The sequence below is a fragment of the Urtica dioica genome, chromosome 12 (assembly GCF_054948205.1).
Source record: "Urtica dioica subsp. dioica isolate 48M chromosome 12, U.dioica_male_clone48M_v1_H2, whole genome shotgun sequence".
NCBI classification, from domain to species: domain Eukaryota; kingdom Viridiplantae; phylum Streptophyta; class Magnoliopsida; order Rosales; family Urticaceae; genus Urtica; species Urtica dioica.
Window position 1 is genome coordinate 16,244,300 of NC_142767.1, and position 20,449 is coordinate 16,264,748.

The window sequence follows — 20,449 nt, forward strand, 5'->3', positions numbered from 1 at the left end:
GATCTTTTTATAAATGGACTGTCTGGAATAATATTATAATCCAAGTTTAATTATCATATTGTGAAATGGAGCTTCTTTTTGCAATCTACTTTAACATCTATTTAAGAAATCTCAAATTTTTGTGTTAAAATGGAGTCGAACTTATTTTTTTTAAGAAATTGAGACATAAATACCAAATACTTATATACTCAATTATTTTTTTTGGCGACGACCACGTGCCTTTCTGTCCAAATTTAACGGTTTGGTAGTAACGGTGCAACTAAAACAAGACGTTAGGTATTTATGCCGCCGAAAAAAAAGAGAGTATATAAGTGTATGAAACTGAAAATATTAGGTATTTATGCCGATATTCCCTCATTATGTTTCAATAATTCAGAGTTATTAGATCTGGTTTTTATACCGCCCGATTTTCAATCGGAGTAGTTTTGTTTTGAATATTTCTTCACATTTGAATCTCAGATCTAAGATATAGTTTTCTTTGGGCGTGAATCTCAGTCGGACAAGACCCTTGAAACCGTAATATGCAGCAGACGAAGAACGACGTTTTCGTTCGTGATTCATCTAGTAATATGATAATGATTGGTTACCTGCATAAACGGCTAACTCACATGTTATTTTTTTTTATTGCATTTATGATTGTTTGTAGTTCACTTTTCATCTTCTTGCTATAGAAGTTTTTGAATTTATTTTGCGCTATTCTTGTAATCTAAGCTTTATGCTTTTATCAATATTTTTTTTAAGGAACACTTTATAAAAAATAAAAAAAAAATCAAATTAGGATCTTAAATTAACGATCTAGAAATTTTGTGAAAAAAACAACTACATAAATTAGTCATGATTTTCAAGTTTCGCAGGAAGGCTTTCCAAAAAGCCCAAAGGAGTCTCAGTAAACGACATAGCGATTCACCACATATTAAGTAGGGAAAATTACTAAAATAGCATTTTTAAGGTGCAAACATGTCCAAAATAGCAGATATTTCCAATCATTGAAAAATTAGTATTTTTTCAAACGTATTTTCTATAAATAAAGTATAAAAATTAAGAAATTACAATATTTTTTTCAGTACAATTTTTAAGCACGCTACTTTTGCACTAAAGTACAAAAAAAAAAAAAATTACAAACTACTGGAAGCAATTACTACTATTAAGAATATGGTGATGTAGCTAAATAGTCAATTTAAAGTTAGAAATTTGTAAAATAGCCAAAATTTGTCTTAATTTAGTGAAATAATCAAAATGTGCAGTAAGTTGGTTTGAAAAAAAATTTGAACTCAAGATTTTTTTTTTTTTTTAAGTGATAAGTTGCTTATAATAATCGTCAAAAAATTTAATCTTAGTTGTCAAATTTTTTTTGAAAACGTAAGTTTGACTACTTTGCTGAAAAGTTGAAATCTTGGCTATTTTACTAATCAATAAGTTTCCAATGACTATTTTGTACAATTTTTCCTTGAGAATATGAGACCGACTCATCACCAAATAATTATAAAATATTTTTTTTAACTATTTAAAAATCACAAAATAAAATAAATTAGTTTTAAACGTCAAAAAATGAAATATTATTACGTTAGAGGTAAATATACCGAACCCTTTTCGTCCCAAAGATTGAAATAAGATAGACTTCAATCGTACGGCTTAAAAATTATAGGGGGACAAGTGTATCTATCTGTGCAAAAAAATAAAACATATATCCAATCAATTTGTGATAAATTTATTACAAATTGAATTTTTTACTAAATATTATCATAAAATACAAATTTTTGTGACAATATATTCACAAAGCGATCATAGATATGTTTATTTAATTAATGAAAAAATCTACCATTTTAATAGAAGCAGAGACTACTTCTATAACTAATATGCATATATAATCGAAAATTGAAGAAGAAACGGTCATCGAAGTGGTTGAATTTTTATTTATTTATAAAGGGTTCTTCAAGGGGTATATTGAGAAAAGACAAAGACTACAAGAATATCGAAAATGAAATTAAAAAACTTTTGTACGAAGAAGATGAAAAGTAAATACAAACAATCATAAATACAACAAATCATAAATACAACAAATTACTCGTTGTGTTACCCGTCTATGTAGGTAGTCAGTGATTATCGTATTATTACACGAATCACGAGCGAATATGTCGGTCTTTGTTAATTGTCGATTACAATTTTAGGGGTTTTATCCAACTAAAATTCACACTTAAAAAAAATCATATGTTAGATTTTAGATTCAAATCAACAGAAATATTCAAAACCACTTTGATCAAATATCGGGATGGGACAAAAGTCAGATATAATAAGTGTGAATGATTTAAACTACATAATCAAAAGAAAAAACAAAACATGGAGGAAAAAAATAAAAATAAAAAATACATTTTTATTAGGTCGAGAGTCTTTCATTGATCGAGATCACCAGAATCTCTGTATCTCAGAGAAAACGACGACCACGAAAATTGAAAGTTTATATTTTTTATTTTTTGGGAGAGAAAGTATAACTACGGTCGAAGCAGCTGTGCATTATTACCATGAACCAGACAATCAACCACATAAATGTGCTCTTGTCTAACCCTACAAACATGCCTTTCATATTATTAACTTGTTTGAAATATTAAAATCTCATTGTTCCCTAAAAATCCATTGGAATATCATACTCTTGTCAATTTGGCCCCCTCTATAACTCTTACGCAGTTGAGGATATTAAGGTTGACACGTTCATTATGTCCTTTCCCTGTATATTATATCCTCTAATATAGGATATATTTATATATATAATTGTGGAAAAAATGATATTTTCTCGCACAATTATAGGCTATATTGCATTTAATTCACACACGTGTGTATGTGACTATGTGTATATTTGGATATGGATTACGACTGTGTGCATGTATATAAAAAGGTACGTATAATATAGAAACTTTAGCGAAACACTTCTTTTCAAGGAATTCAAGTCATGACATGTCAATGAAAAAGTAGATTATGCATTCACATCATGTATGCATATATACCGTACAACTGTTACCATTTTAGTTCACCATATCATTTCAGATTAAATACGTCTTATCAGTGTTACAAGTCTCTTTTAGACACAAAAACATCATTATACTTGTACATCTATAGATTATATACATACATTCTTTAGTCTGTGTCAAAAATCAAAATCACTGTCACCTTTGTTATACGTGTCTGTTGTCATATTGTTGTTGATACGATGGTATATATTATCGTTGGAAACATACATAGAGATGATATGCATGACTGTAAATATAAACCATTGTTGGATCCAGTGACGGAACCAGTACAGGCCCAGCAAGGGCTTAAGCCCCCTCAAAAAAAAAAATTTGCACTTTTTGTCCATTTTAAAAAAAAATTACATTTTTTTCCCTTGAAAATTTATACTTTTGGCCTAATTTTTATAAATTTTTTACAATCAAGCCCCCCCTTGAATTTTTTTTTCAAATTAGCCCCCCCTGATGAGCTTTTCTGGCTCCGTCACTGGTTGGATCCATCAGAAACTCTTTATCTCAATGCCGACCTTGATAAAAAACGGACAAAAAATAATATTGGTAATCAAATATTATTGATTAGCAAACAGTTAAATACTTGATTTTAATAAACAAACAGTTAAATAAATTAGGAAATGACGACATAAATACTTGATTTTTCAGAAACATACACTTAAATATATATATATATATATTTTCTCAATAAAAATATTTAATATTGAGTTTCTGTTGCACCGTTAAACAAAGTGAGTAAAAGTTGACGAAAATACAAGTCGCTGTCTGAGATTAAACACAATTTTCTTTTTTTTTTTCCCTTAAATTTTGATTAAAAATGCCTTTAATATTATAATTAAATATTAATTATATCATTACCAATATTTTTAATATTACAAAATTAATTAAGTATTTGCCTAAAAATGATATTATTAATGTTTGATTAATTTTAAGAAATAATTATTAAATCATTTTTATAATAAAAAATTAATCGATTATTTTCTAAAAATAATATTATAAAAATATCAAATCAATTTTAATATAAAAATTGATAATATTAAAAAAAACTAGTTAAGAATTTTTCTAAAAAATATATTTTAATGCTCGTTTAATTTTAAGGAATAAATATTAAACCATTTTAATAATATCAGTAATGCTTAATTATCATATAAAAATCATTTGTAATTAATTTTTTAATATAAAAATGATATTATTAATGTTTTGTAAATTTTAAGGAAATAATATCAAATTGTGTTTAAATTGAAGCTGTCATGTGTATATCCGTAAATCTTAATTGACTTTATTTAATGGTGCAAGAGAAACCTAACATTGTATATTTTTGCCGCGAAAAAAATAAGTATATAAGTGTATGTTTCCAAAAAAATTAGATATTTATGCCGCCATTTCCTTTGAATAAATATACATGTTAGTGCATTTTGCTAAGTTAGAATTATAATAAGACATTTGTAACTAATTATGCCACATCAAACTTGATAATTTTATTATAGTCAACGTTTAGAAAGTTTTAAACAAATAACCAAAATGATGAGTTGGTTGATTAAGCATGTTGAAATACCTAACACGCCTTTTATCAATATGGATAGTTTTTTAATTAATTCTTTTATTTCGTAATTAATGACACGTTTTTATTCCTTTTTTATTTTTTTTAATAGTAGTTACTTATTGTTGATTAGAAGCAATATTTTGAATTCGAATGATGCCCGTATTTTTATGCTCACTCTTCTTAGTTATCGGATTTTGCTAATTGCTCTCATTTTTTTTTTAACGTATCAAACATATAAAAAAAAAATTAGCCATCGCTCTTGCTTTCATTTTAGTTGTCTGGTACGACGCAACATTACATCAGTAAAAATTAGCCTTTATTTGTCCATGCGTACAATACAACACAACATTTACATTAGTAAATAACTGACAAATAAATGTAAATTATTAAATATAATGGCCATAATTAACTATACTTTTTTTTTCTTTTTTTTTTTTTACCTTGGTAATTGTTTATGGTGCTTGCTCTTCAGGGATATTCGTCTGATCGATCGAAATTATCAGAACGATATTAATCTAATACAGTACAAACATTTCCAAAATCTATAGTAATGTATATATGCAGAATCGTTTTATTTACTACTATTTTCAAAACTTTCCAGATCGATTTGAAAAGTATTTATCTGTGCTATTTAAAATGTTCTAACATTCACAATGGTAATCGAAGGATAGCAAACACAATTTTTTTTTAATCTCTGTTTCTGTTTTATTAAAGCTCATCGAAAAAACAAACAACATCTATATACACGAACATTGATCGGTGTGTAGAACTTATATTTCAGAAAATATATCGAACTCCTGCTTCTTCTTCGTTCTTTTGAAGATGATTTATGGGTGTTTTTGTTTACAGAAAAAGCAAAGGAATGAAATTTATGGACTTTTTATTTTTAAATAATGAAGGTCGCGTATATAGGAAAGTGGTTATTAATGAGAAATTTCATTAATTGGGCTTAATAATTGATTAAATATCAAATTTGGACCTTAACTTAATTAAATATCCGAAAATGGACTTTTGGGTTAAAACCGGACAAAAATACCCTTAGACCATTTCAAATAAAAAAAGCCCGCTATCTCTCTCTCTCTCTCTCTCTCTCTCTCTCTACTCAGTCGAACAAAGCTAAAAAAAACGAAATCAAACCCATATGATCTCATACGATTCCATACGATATATTAGAGATCTCATATATTACGACCTTGTACGATTCAATACGATATACTACGATGGCGTACGATAAACAAGCTTCAATCTCCGGCGGCGGTGATGCCCAGAAATCCCGACCTCTCAAAACGTCGAAAAATGTTAGTTTTTCAACTAATTTTTTTGTTAAATCTCATCGAAAATAGTCAGAATAGGTGATAGGACTTAGGATTAATCTGATTTGTGGTTATTTGAGCTGTTTTGGATCGGATCTAGAAAGTTAGGGTTAAAAATTGGGGCTGAAATACGATGAGAATCATGCATCGTACGATGTCGTACGATGTTGTACGATGTCGTACGATGAAATTCATAGAGCTCTACGATGCGATACGATGGTGTACGATGGGTTTATGTTTTCTCAAAAATTGTCGTATGATGCTGTACGATGCTATACGATGCTATACGATGATATTTTTAAAAAATTTAATTTCTTGTTTTACGATGCTATACGATGCTGTACGATGCTATACGATGATATTTTTAAAAAATTTAATTTCTTGCTATACGATGCTGTACGATGCTATACGATGATTTTTTAAAAAAATTTAATTTCTTGTTTTACGATGATATACGATGCTGTACGATGAATTTTTTAAAAAAATTAATTTCTTGTTTTACGATGATATACGATGCTGTACGATGCTATACGATGATTTTTACCAATATATGAAAGAGATCCCCGTATGCGCGGCGCGCGACTGTCTCTGCGCGGCGCGCGGTCTCGAGAAATTGAATTGTGATTCTGATTTAATTTTGTTGTTTTTTTTAGGACAATTTAAACTACATATACAACGTCTCATTCCCGGGGCGTATCACGTACGGTGGGACGAGGATCTTGAAGCTTGTACGGAGTAGATTCGATGAGCTCGGGATAAAAGAACGAATCCTCGGGACTCCGTTCGAGCAATTTTTTACGGAGAGCGAGCTTGGTTTCTCACCGGTGCTCGTACATACTCTCCTTCAGAAGAAGATCGAGGCGACGGTACGGGGGGAGATACATTTTGGTATCGGAGGCAAACGAGTACGATTTGGACGCCTCGAGTACGCACTCGTCTCGGGGATGACTTATGAAGACGGTCCGACCAAAGCCGAACAAGACGAGCGAAAGAACGATGGATTGATCACGGATCACTTGAACGGCGTTGCCGGAAGCAAGTTGAGCGCGTTGATCAACGCGTTCACCATATGTCGAAGCCCTGACGCTGCGTTCAAGCTCGGGCTGCTCGTATTCGTCTACGGGTATCTTCTGGGGCAGCCGGCCAACAAAGCCATCGAAGAAAGGTGGCAGAAATTTCTATACATCGTTCAAGACCTCCCCTTCTTCTTCAAGATGCCTTGGGGAAATTTGAGTTGGGCAGAGACGTATTCCAGCCTGTCGGTGAACCTACGGCGTTATCACGAAATGCTGCCAAAGAAGTTGAAGGACAAGCCGGATGTGGCACAGAAAGAGGCCAAGTACACATTGACGGGTAATCTCCATACCCTTCATTACTGGGCGTACGAGGCTATCCCAGAGATCGGGATGAGGTTCGGGTCGAACCAGGGGATTCGTGTGCCCCGGATGCACTCGTGGTCTAGTAATGTGCTCATAATGGGCAAAGACATCGAGGCGGTCTTGAATAAAAAAACGGTAACTTTTTATTATTTATCGTTTATTAATGTATTTTACATTATTTTGGAATATTGGTAACGTTTATTAATGTATTGTAGGTGGGTGTTCTTCAAATGCTGAGACCAAGGGCACCAGAGAAAGAAATGTTCACTCTCCTCGAGACACAGACGAGCAAATGTTTGTATCCCATAGACGTCGAGGGAGAAGATGCGACAGAGCCGCGAGACATCGAAGAAGAAATAGATCGAGTCGCGACTGTTGCAGAAGATGCCATCGTCGGAGACTCCGACGACGAACACGTGTCAGACACTCCACGTGTTCGTCTTGCTAGTCCGACCACTACCGCAATGGGATCGAGGCCCACAGCGACCTCTCGCGCCGACATTCCCGAGACCTTTGTCATAACACGGGAAATGTGGGAAGAAATGCGAGCTTCCCAAGAACAACTGCGAGCATCTCAAGAACAAATGCTAGCATCCCAAAAACGAATGATTCAGTCACAAGGGATAGTCTTACGTTCTCTTTGCACGACCGTTCGTAGAGTTGAGCGCATGAGTGTTAGACATGTTAGATTTTGTGACAAGTTTAAATCAATTTAACGTTTTAAAGTAGAGTTTAAATTTAATTTAACGTTTTAAAGTTGAGTTTAAATTTAATTTAATGTTTTAGAGTTAAGTTTAAATATAATTTAACGTTTTAGAGTTAAGTTTAAATATAATTTAACGTTTTAGAGTTAAGTTTAAAATTTAGAGTTGAGTTTAAATTTTATTTTAACATTTTAGAGTTAAGTTTAAATTTTTGTGACAAGTTTAAATCAATTTAACGTTTTAGAGTTGAGTTTAAATTTAATTTAACGTTTTAAAGTTGAGTTTAAATTTAATTTAACGTTTTAGAGTTAAGTTTAAATATAATTTAACGTTTTAGAGTTAAGTTTAAATATAATTTAACGTTTTAGAGTTAAGTTTAAAATTTAGAGTTGAGTTTAAATTTTATTTTAACGTTTTAGAGTTAAGTTTAAATTTTTGTGACAAGTTTAAATTTTGTGACATATTTTATTACTTTGACTTTCAGCTTTCTATGTGGAAGAGGCTGAACATTTTGTTCGAGGACGCAACGGGCTTGCCTGGGGGTGAAATTCCCACGACCCAAGCTGATGGTCGTAAACGCCGGACCCCTTTTCCTCCTCCTCCTCCGGCGGCTAGTCAAAAGCCGGCGTCTCCATCGCATGAGGCAGAGCCGTCTTCTACGCATCGCGAGTCATCGAAGAAGTCAGAGCCGTCTTCTACGCATCGCGAGTCATCGAAGACGTCGAAGAAGCCGCCTTCAACGCATCGCGAGTCGTCGAAGCGATCGGAGATCAAGCCGGTGACTTCTCCCAGGTTGTCGACGTCTTCGTCGAGTCCTCGTAGAGAAGACATTTCGGATAAGCTACGCCCGCTCACAACTCCTCTAAGGAAAAGACAGAAGGCACAGCTTACTCCGGCACGTCCAGATCGGCAAGTGCGACAAAAGACGTCGCGTTGGGCCGAATTCATTGATCCGACGAGGCCCAAGTATTTGGAAAAGCCGATCCCCAAGTTCAAGCCGTTGAATGACGCGAAGCAAAAAGAGTTTGATAATTTCGTTAAGTTGCGGATAAAAAAGTGGGACGGCAAGTTCATGGAGTCTGTTCGACTGAAGACGTGCGACGAAGACACGATTTTCTTCGACACGATATTGACAGAAACCAGATGGCTACATGATTCGGTACGTTATTATATAAATCTCTTTCACTTTCCCTATCAATTTAAAATAACGCTATATGTTTCTAATGTCTCAGCATATTGATGCTATGATTCGCATGGTTCGGGCTCGCCAACGAGCTCTCGACGGATATCGGCAAGACGTCCGAATCATGGATCGTCGGTGGGTCCAGCACGTGTACGGCCGATTCAGAACGGAAGAAGCGAACATCAACAAGGCCATCGAGCTGGGAGCAGAGCCCGAACCCGTGGACTGGGACATGAGGGCAACTATTAGCCCGATGACTGGGTATAGGGACGCCGATATTTTGCCTTGGGATGGTGCTCGCGAGATCCTGTTCGTCGTGAACTTCCAGAACATTCATTGGTTCACATTTCGGATCGACATCGAGGCCTGGACCATTACCGTCCTCGACTGCCAAAAGGATCTCATGCAGTCGTCGAACCATCAAAAGGACTTCACTGAGCTGATGGAGGTACGTAAAATGTTATGTTATTCACAATTATTACCTTAGAGCAACAATTAATTAAATTATAAGGGTTACTTAACATTGATAAAATGTTTATTATTCAGACTTGGAGTCGAGCATTTGCTAGGATTGTGGCCATAGGTGGTTTCTTCAAGAACCATCCCAACTCTTACCGGGAGACTGAGCATGGTGAAATTAAGTTCACTAACCTGACGTGGATCGTCGATGACAAGGTCCCACAATGTGCATACAGGTAAACATGTTCTTTTAAAAAAGTTTTTTTGACTACTTAATTGAACTTTTTTTGACAAGTTTTAAACAATTATGTTTTTATTGACAAGTTATTTTAGAAGTTTGGTTTTTTTTTTTTACAAGTTTTTTGACAAGTTTATTGAACTTTTTTTTGACAATTATGTTTTTATTGACAAGTTTTAAACAATTATGTTTATATTGACAATTTATGTTTTTAAACAATTAGTTAATTGAACTTTTTTTTTCAAGTTATGTTTCAACTTTTTTTGACAATTTCTTTTACTTATTCTTGTGTTGTAGCGGTGATTGCGGGATGTTCGCACTGAAGTATGTCGAGCACCTAGTACTGAACGAATCATTTGACACTCTTCAAAGTGTCAATATGAGAACGTTCAGGAAGAAATGGTGCGTGGACTTATTCTACAACCACCTTATCCCGTGATTTTGTATTTTCGGATGTTTATTTTTTATGTTTTTGGTTTTCTATGTAATAGTACCTTATAAACATATTATCGAGATGATTTGTTGACTATTGATTGAATATGTTTTTTATTGTACCTTATAAACATGTAATTCAATGAAAGAGATTCACAAAAAAAAAAAAACAACAAAAATTCACACATTCACAAAGGGTTTAGAACTCGAGACATTTGTGACGAAAACGAGTCTTGGGACAAAAGCGAGATGAGATCTTCGTCGTTCTCACATAGTTGAATTGCGAAAAGGTCCATGAGACGGATGACACTCCATTAAACTAGATAAAAAAGTCACTCAAATAAACGTTAAAGTTTTAAACTTAAAAATAAAAATAACACAAAGTCTAAAGTTTTAATCCCTCCAAGTGCATGTTTTTCTGTTATGTCCCCTACCACCACATTTCCCGCATTTTCGCTGGACGACAATCTTTTCGCCTTGAGATGGGTATCGATTAATTCTTCTTCTTCCTTGTTTACTTTTCTTCGGTCGACCGGCTTGCTTCTTTTCAACGGGTTCCGAAACTTTCATGTTTTTTATCTCATCCGGGACATCCCATTGATCTTCATTGCCAACCGGATATATGGCTTCCTTGTACATCTCAATCCACGTCTCCTTCAAATAAAAGTCACTGCATAACGAGTACACGTCCACGCTTCGATGTTGGGCTGCTGCGATAGAATGCTCGCACGGGATATTCAATTGTTGTGGTAGTCCGCAAGTGCATGTCTTCGCCATAAGGTCTACATCGAAATCACCTCTTACGTCTTTGACATGACATTCATATAGACCAAGTCCGTACGCATTGACGAACTGTGCCTTATTATTTAGCTGTGCGAGATCATTTTGCCACGTTGGTGTCAATTTTGTGTTCAACTTGTTCGCTATCTCTTCTCGTTCAAAAAACCAAGTTTGGAGTGTGAATCGAATAAACTCGAGCAACGTCGTAATGGGAAACGTCCTCGCATTCCTTGTTTTATTGTTGAAGCTTTCTGCGTTGTTGCTCGTCATTAGGTCGTACCTATATAAAACATACTTGATTTATATAATCAACGACATAAAAAATTCAGTACAAAAGAAGTTCTAGACTCTTACCGTTTTCCATGAAAGAAAGCTCTGGCCCACCGATCGACACCAACTTCTTCGAGATACTTTGCCATCTCGACATCCTTACGTCTCAACTGTCTAAAATTAGCTTCGAATGCTGTTTTACTGAAGGCGTAAGCCGCATCGTAAAGTTCAAAGCGACAATGGTCTGTCTTGAACTTGTGTTGGACATTCAGTTGTAAATGATGGTAACATGCTCCGTGAAGGATACCAGGAAACACAACCTCGACACCATGTATGATGCTAACGTGGCGATCGGATATGAACGCCAAATTAGGTACGTCTTCACCGATAGCTTCTCGCAATCTTCTCAAAAACCAAATCCAAGAAGCATGACACTCGCTATCTACAACTCCGAATGCAAGTGGATATAATTGTGAATTCGCATCCATTGCAATTGCACAAAGCAACTGTCCCCCGTATTTTGTCTTCAGAAATGCACCGTCCAATGCTATGACCGGCCGACATGCTTATAAGCCTCTACGACACGCCCCAATGGAAAAGAAAGCATACTTGAATTTGTCACCATCTTGCACAAAGTCTGTTAACGTCCCAGGATTCTTTTGCTTCAACATGTACAACCAAGACGGTAACTTCTGGTACGATTATTCCGGCGTACCCCGCACGTACCCAATAGCTTTCTCCCTGGATCTCCAAGCTTTCAAATACGATATGTTCACACCCCATCTTGTCTTCACTTCTTCCCTGACGTTATGCGCCGAATACTCCGCCATAGAGTTAATTGAGTACTTGTCTTTAAATACGTGACCGATGACCCATGGTGCCGCTCCTCGATGGCCCTTTGTTCGAACAACACGCCCACATGAGTGTTTACCCTCGTACGACGTAATCTCCTACATCTCAGACCACTGCACGACACCCCTCAACCTCCATGTGCATCTTTCGTTTTTGCATAGAACATACCATCTCTTTTTCGAAGAAGATTTCACTCTAAATTCGAAATTATGTTTCAACGCGTACAAGTGGATATGTTTCTTCAGTTCATGCTTGTTTTCAAATTGCTGCCCAATATATATTTCTTCTGAGCTACCTGTTACTTTCAAAGGTTAGTTAAACAATATGTGGTTTCATATTATACTTGAATCTCATTTGAATCCACTTAAATTACCTGTAGAAGAATGACTTGGATAATGACTCGGGTTTTCCTTCACAACATCATCGGCGCTGAACTCGGGTGCTTTCCATGAATAAGGAACGATAGGTGATCCGATCATCGGAGGCTCACGCTGACATTGACTCGATGGTTCACAATGACCCGTTGGTACCGTAAACGTTTCCACAAATTCTTCATATTCTTCGGGATTGGCGAATTCTTCAAATTATTCACCTCTACCATTGTTATCTCCGTCATATCCATCACTATTCTCTTCATCACCATCGCTACCTTCGTTTTCATCACCTTCGCCACCTTCGTTTTCATCACCTTTGCCATCTTCGTATTCATCACCATTGTGTCCATCATATTCGTCACTGTTGTGATTACAATCTCTATCACGCCTGTATACTTCGTCACCGTTTCCGGCACCCTTGTACTCGTTAAACAAGTCATCGTCACAGCCACCGTCTTTGTTTTCAATTATAGGATCATTTTGTCGATCCTCGATAACAAGAGTATTCCGTCTCTTCTTCGGTTCATTGCGAGACACCATTCCAACTTCCACATCTTTCCCTTTACATCCTCCTCGATACGCAATAGGTGCAATGACCTCGATCTGTTTCGGTACCAAACTTACACAGAGTGGAAATCTATTACGATATTTGTGCTTCATAAAATGCGAAACATCACCATTGTCCTTCAATACGGCAGGACCTACTGGAATTGTACCTACTGCGTATGGGACTTCGAGTTTTAAGTCGAACGCAAATCTGTCTAACTCGAACTTCTCGTATAAGAAATCTACTAACTCCGTGTACGTTACCTCTTTCGGAATTACGAATGCACGAAATTCTGCATTGGTGAAAACCCATTGGTGTCCTTCCTTCTCCCAAGTGCCGTTAATCATGACAAAAACTGCAAAAAACAGTCAAACTATGCAAAATAAGCTTCTATATCGTACATCATCGTATACCATCGTACACCATCATACACCATCGTACAGAATCGTACATCATCTTACAGACAGGCATCGTACAGCATCGTACAGCATCGTACAACATCGTACAGCATCGTACAGCATCGTACAATATCGTACAGAACGTAATTTTTATTCTAAATTTCATCGTACAAAAATTTAAATTTCATCGTACATCATCGTATACCATCGTACAAACAAGTTAAACCCAGATTTTGGACTTTGTTTTCAGATCTGATCGATTTTTTTTGCTACATTCTATCATATACAATCATAAACTTTGTAAAAATGATTAAGTTAGTAATCTTACCCATGATTCTTTTGAAACCCGCTTAAGTAGAGAGAATTTGAGTGGATTTGAGTGTGATTGAAATGATAAAAATGAAGTGTGAGAGATGTATAGGGTTCAGAGGGGTATTTTTGTCCGATTTTGGGTCAAAAGTCCATATTTAGATATTTTTAAATATTAGGGTCTAATCTTGATATTTAATAGCTTATTAAGCCCACTTAATGAAATTTCTCTTATTAATATCGGAACTCATTAATGACGCATCATTAATTGCGTATTTGTTTAAATAATTTCTGAATACTACAAGGTATATTTAGACGGTTTTATTTACGGGATAAATTAAGCAAACAATTGAAACATTAATAACATGTGGCTATTTACCCAAATATTTTCAAACGGTGGCTACATCTAAATTCTATAATTTTATTTTGACTACTTATCTATAGTGCCCTTAAAATAAATAAATATTATGAAAATTACATAAAAAAAAAACTTTACATTTCAATCGATCTAGCTATATCAACGGAGTTTTTATTTTATTTTCTTAATGGGTCGAAGAAAGATTGGGTTATCCTGCCAAAGGTCGAGACAAACAAACATTCAATGTTTATTCGCATTTTACGGTATAAGAATAATTTGTCATCCTTGACAATCTTGGACCCCGCTTTTTCCAATTTTCAAGTTAAATGTAAAACATGTGATAGTATACGATAGGATAATATGGGATACGATAGGATATGAGGAAAAAAAAACATGTTCTTATTTGCTTCGAAGTGTATTTTTGTCCCTTTTTTGTTCAAAAATAAATTTCTTGATAATTAGAAATTAAGAGGTCTATCCTTAATATTTAGCTACATATGGGGAAAGTAAATTAAATTTCTCTTCATATTTTTCTATAATGACTTAGGATGTTAGATCTGGCGTAGAAAAATCTTGAATTTCACATATGTACGATAGAGTATGATAGAATATGCTCAAATTCAGCCATTTTTTACGATAAAATTGATGTTCACGTTTCTGATGAGTTACGATGGAATATGATAAGATACGATAATTACAATGGCTAAGATGATTTACGATGAGATACGATGGTTACAATAGAGTAGGATAGGATGCGATAGTATAGGATGGGATACGGTAGTATACGATGAGATAAAATAGGTTACGAAAGAATACGATAGCATATGAGAGAAAAAAATGTGTTTATTTGTTTGTTTTAGACAAAAATCTATTTATGAATATTCTGAAAATAAGAAGACTATCCTTGATATTTATGAAATTTCACTTTCTAATCTTGATATCATAAATTCGTCATAAAAAAAAAATCTGTATATCATGAAGAGTTTCTTCGGGCGGTGTAATCAAATATATGGGGTTACTACGATAAGTGATATTGATTCCAGCCACAATCTACATGATATGATCTGTGCGAGAATACAGTCCATTGCAACTTTGTTTTCGATAAAGATTAAACAATTGGGGTCGGCTTTAATAAAAAAAAGAATTGATTTGGTCCTTGGAATATCTTGACGACCGATATAGCAACCAATTATAGGAGAGAATTATACAACCAATTATCACGCTCGCTTTGCCTCCGGGTAAATATTATATTTATGAACTAAGTTGTTAAACAATTAAAACATTTCGGTACGTGATTTAAAATAGTATAACTTTTTTTTAATATACACAATACGGAAGAACAATATAAATAATACAAAATATATATACACAATACAGAAGAATAAATATATTATGTAAATATATGATTGGTTCAATTTATTCAAGTAGGTCCCGTTGTCCATACTCCATACTCGTACCACTTTCAATAAATTGGAATAATATTATTGATGTTTTTTATTATTACTATATTTGTATATTTACTAGATATTAAGAATAATAATTGATTATCTTAAAAATAAGCATTAAAAAATTATTTTTTTACTCACATAAAAAAGTTAGTTAAATATCCTAATAATGTAATTTTACACAATATTAAAATCATGATAAGCGAATAGATGAGCTACCTATAAGTAGCATATTTCGTATAAGCAAATAAGTAAGTTTTACTTTAATGTAATGTTTGTAAAATATTATTAAGAAATACATTTGCCTATGCCGATGTGGACACTAAATAGTCAACATTTTAGACAATAATATAGGGAGGCGAGCTAGTGTATAGTTGTATGTTTTTATTCTCCTTATGATATCTTACCTTAAGCAACATGTCTAGCATTAGACATAAATAAATTTAAAAAAAATATACAAAAAAAAATAACATTGGAGTTATTATATAGTAAAACACAGAGAGAAAAATCTCACATATCCATGCAGGCTATGCAGCCTTACATCACATAATGTGCTTAAAAACAAGCATACTAATCCTAAACAAACCCTTTTTTTTAATACTAATAGACATTACTGTAAAGCACATCCTTAAAAAGTATGCATGGGAATTGCAAATGTAGTCAACAAATTACAAGTTTCGTTATCCCAAGAAGAGACAACGAGACTAAATATATAACCCAAACAATACATGGTCAAAATAAATAAATAAGTTTTATATATTACACACTCTATTCTAGAATTTTAATTTTATATTATAAAATATTAGTGAAATAGAGGCGGTAGAGATCTTCTTGGATTTTTGGCTTCAAGGAGATCCATCATAATCATGTACTAATAATAGTGAGTGAGTTGTTGTAGATGGGGACAAGTGTAAACTTTTTTCCCTTCAAACAAAACTGAGTCATTGGTGGGCCCCAAATGTTCTTGTTTAGGGTTTGGGTTTGACCTTGTCCAAAGAGGCCTGCACGTTTGGCAGAGAAGGAGACCCCAAACCATAACTTAAAAAAAATAAAATAATAATAAAGTATAGTCATCAATTAATCTCTATTTTAAGCCCAATAATTTAATTTAATTAATTAATTTAATACCGACAAACAAAGAAATAATTTTTTTTTTCTCTTTCGTAAATTATGTTCTTGATGTTTGAGCTGTCTTTTTAAATTCCGTTATACTTGTGTCCGCTGTGCTTTTTTAATTTTCTTTTATCGGTTTTTGTGTTTGTAAGGCCCTTTGATGTTTGTTTTTTCCCCTCTTTTTCAGATATACCCTTTTGAAAGCCTAGATTACTTGGGGGTCAAGTAATCAGCGAGCAGCGACAACACTTCCCGGTAAGAAAAGAATAGTGGAGTTTCAGACTTCGTAAGTGACAAATAAACAATACACCCCGGTAAAAAAAAAAAAACAAACAATGTGTCTGAATCTGAAGAATCACTTCTCAAAAAAAGTAAAATAAATAGTACAAGGGGGGTAGTAAACGTGAAATAGCAAGAAAAGGAAGGACGTGCATGCAAAGACTAAAATTAGGAGTTTTAAGAAGCAGTCTCTTAAGTAAAATAGGATTTTAGAGAGAGACAGAGAGACTAAAAATGGCAAAGAAAAGGCATTGAATCGGACACATCTCAACCAATACCATTCCTTCCAACTGTTCGGTCTGTTAGCTCTTTTAGGAACACAAAAAAAAAAAAAAAAAGTTTCCCACACCCAAACAGAACTCAAAAAAAAAAAAAAAACTCCGATCGTGTTCATCTTCTTCTTCATCATCATTCAAACCACCCCCAACCAAATCAAATCTATCCATCCACCAATCGAGAACAAAAAAAAAAAAAATTAATAATTCAGATATCCAAGGATTGCTCCGATGAAGGCTTCAGAGCGAGGAGGAGAGAGATGAGCAGAAGCCATAGACGGGAGGGCGGGACAGGGACGAAGCAAGAAAACCAAAAAGCGTGGGAGATCAGAGTTCGGAGGTCGCGGACGACGGCGAGGAAGATGTCCTCCACGGTGGCGCCGGCGGAGGATTCTCCGCCGCCGGCGGTGTCATCAACAACAACAATAGACGTCGAGAGACCCTTCCCCGGCGGCGAAGTCTACACCGGAGGCTGGTCTCCGTCGTCGGAGTGCCCTCACGGCGACGGAAAGTACGTCTGGAGCGACGGGTGCATGTACGAAGGCGGGTGGGAGATGGGCCGCGCCGCCGGCCGCGGCCGCTTCAGCTGGCCCTCCGGCGCCACCTACGAAGGCCACTTCCGGTCCGGCCTCATGGACGGCAAAGGCACGTACACGGGTCCACGTGGCGACACGTACAGAGGCGGGTGGGTCCGCAACTTCCGCCACGGCTCCGGCTCGAAAAGCTACGCCAACGGCGACTACTACGAAGGCGAGTGGCGCCGCGGATTGCAAGACGGGTTCGGCCGATACCAGTGGCGCTCCGGCGCCGCCTACGCCGGCGCCTGGCGCTCCGGCAACATGCACGGCGCCGCCTCCCTCGACCTCCCCGTCTGCCCCTGCGAGAAGATCCCCGTCTTCCCCTCCCAGAAAATGGCCGCCCTCTCGCCGCGTCACCGCGCTCCTCCGCCGCCGCCGCCGCCGGCGCGGCAGGGCGTGACCATCGCCCGCGGCCACAAGAACTTCGAGCTGATGCTGAACCTCCAGCTCGGCATCCGGCACTCCGTGGGGAGGCCGGCCCCCGCCACGAACTCCCTCGACCTCAAGTCGTCCGCCTTCGACCCCAGAGAGAAGGTTTGGACCAAGTTCCCGCCGGAGGGGTCGAAGCACACGCCGCCGCACTCCTCCTGCGATTTCCGGTGGAAGGACTACTGCCCCGCCGTGTTTCGCGCGCTCAGGAAGCTCTTCAAGGTGGACCCCGCCGACTACATGATCTCCATCTGCGGGAACGACGCGCTCCGGGAGCTTTCGTCCCCCGGGAAATCCGGGAGCTTCTTCTACCTCACTAACGACGACCGATACATGATCAAGACCATGAAGAAATCCGAAGTCAAAGTTAGTTTTTCGATTTTCATTCCCAAAATTTTCTCTTGGTTGCATTTTTTTATTTTATTTAAATGATATCTCATTTGGACTTCTTGTTAGGTTTTGTTGAGGATGCTTCCGGCGTATTACAAGCACGTGAGGGGGTTCGAGAACACGCTGGTCACGAAATTCTACGGCTTGCACTGCGTGAGGCTGACGGGTGCGACGCAGAAGAAGGTGCGGTTCGTGATCATGGGGAACCTCTTCTGCTCGGAGTACACGATCCAGCGGCGGTTCGACCTCAAAGGGTCGTCCCACGGGCGGCTCACGGACAAGCCCGAGTCCGAGATCAGTTCCACCACCACGCTTAAGGACCTCGACCTCAACTACGTCTTCCGCTTGCAAAAGCCCTGGTTCCACGACTTTTGTAGGTAAGTCGAGTCACCATACTTGTGCTTGTGCTCGATGATATACACGCTTTTAATTTACAAAAAAATAGGTAACTAGCCAATTAAAACATTTGAGATTGTTATATAGTCAACGTTTCATAAATCTTAGGTAAATATCCATAAAGATGACACAGCATTCCTGATTTACCATTTCATTGAAATAAAATGTTGTTGTATTTACGTCAATTTACGCGTATAAATACATGAACGTGGCTAATTACTTAAGATTTACGAAACGTTGGCTATATAGCAATGTGAAACTGTAAATATGACTATATACTTAATGGACTCTTTAATTTATTGATCTATTTGTCACAAATAGACAAGTGGAGAGAGATTGCGATTTCCTCGAGCAAGAAAGGATCATGGACTACAGCCTCTTGGTCGGCCTTCACTTCCGCGAAACCTCCCCCGAAGTTCCCACAACTGGTAATTTTTATTATTGTCGTTTTTTCGCCGTTAAATTTTACAAAATTGGTCTAAAATTACGATGAAGCAATTGTGCAAAAATAAAGATTTGAAACAACGAGGGGGTGAAGTGTTATTTATTTGTTCACTGCAGGGCCTAAGCTTTCTAGATCGGACATTGACAAGCTCCCCAACCCCGCTCGGTATAGCCTTTCATATTTAATTATTTTTTTTTTCGAAAAATTAGTTTTAGTATTATAAATTAATGTTAATTTTTTTGAAATGTAGGTTATGTCCTGTTGTGCTAGGGATTGGGATGCCAGCGAGGGCAGAGAGGACGGTGAGACGAAACGACTTTGAGCCTCAGCTCGTGGGAGAGACGACGGGGGAGCTCTATGACGTCGTTATGTTCTTCAACATTATCGACATTTTACAGGATTACGATATCAGCAAAAAGCTCGAGCACGCATACAAGTCGTTCCAATACGACGCCACTTCGATCTCGGCCGTCGATCCCAAGCAATACGCCAAGCGTTTCCGTGATTTCATCTTCAGGATTTTTGTAGAAGACACATGAAGGAAGGTTAATCCTAATTCTTTTCTATTCTTTTTTACCCTCGATTTTTTTTAATCTTGACGACCGCGGAAACAAAAATGAGAAGAAGAAGACTCCGACGCATCCACAGGTGTATATAGTCCGATCGGCCTGATGATGGTTGAAACAGTAATCTTTGATTATTGGCTGACTATAGTCTTTTTGCAATTTGATATTGTATGTTGTTTTATAACCATTTTTTTTTACATTCTTTTATTTTTTTTAGTTATAAGTATGACAGCATCTTAGTGAAGGATTATATATAGATCAAACTTAAAAGGACTGAATTTGTAAATGAAATTCTGATTGTAGAATATAAGAATGTACAAACTTTGAGATTTTATTTTATTAATTGGCCTTAGAAAGATACGATCTGTTGTGATTTCATTACA

General features: G+C 36.2%; 2 protein-coding genes across 2 annotated transcripts; both read left to right on the top strand.

Moving 5' to 3' along the window:
* The first annotated feature begins 9,349 nt into the window (after positions 1–9,349).
* LOC149379594 (uncharacterized) lies at positions 9,350–10,299 on the top strand. Its single transcript, XM_089602232.1, has 3 exons — positions 9,350–9,581; positions 9,680–9,828; positions 10,128–10,299. The coding sequence occupies exons 1-3, from the start codon at positions 9,366–9,368 to the stop codon at positions 10,267–10,269; spliced, it is 507 nt and encodes a 168-aa protein (XP_089458358.1). The 5' UTR covers positions 9,350–9,365; the 3' UTR covers positions 10,270–10,299.
* Positions 10,300–17,104: 6,805 nt separating this feature from the next.
* LOC149379595 (phosphatidylinositol 4-phosphate 5-kinase 6-like) lies at positions 17,105–20,424 on the top strand. Its single transcript, XM_089604318.1, has 5 exons — positions 17,105–18,635; positions 18,726–19,036; positions 19,377–19,483; positions 19,617–19,665; positions 19,751–20,424. The coding sequence occupies exons 1-5, from the start codon at positions 17,523–17,525 to the stop codon at positions 20,037–20,039; spliced, it is 1,869 nt and encodes a 622-aa protein (XP_089460444.1). The 5' UTR covers positions 17,105–17,522; the 3' UTR covers positions 20,040–20,424.
* Positions 20,425–20,449: the final 25 nt, after the last annotated feature.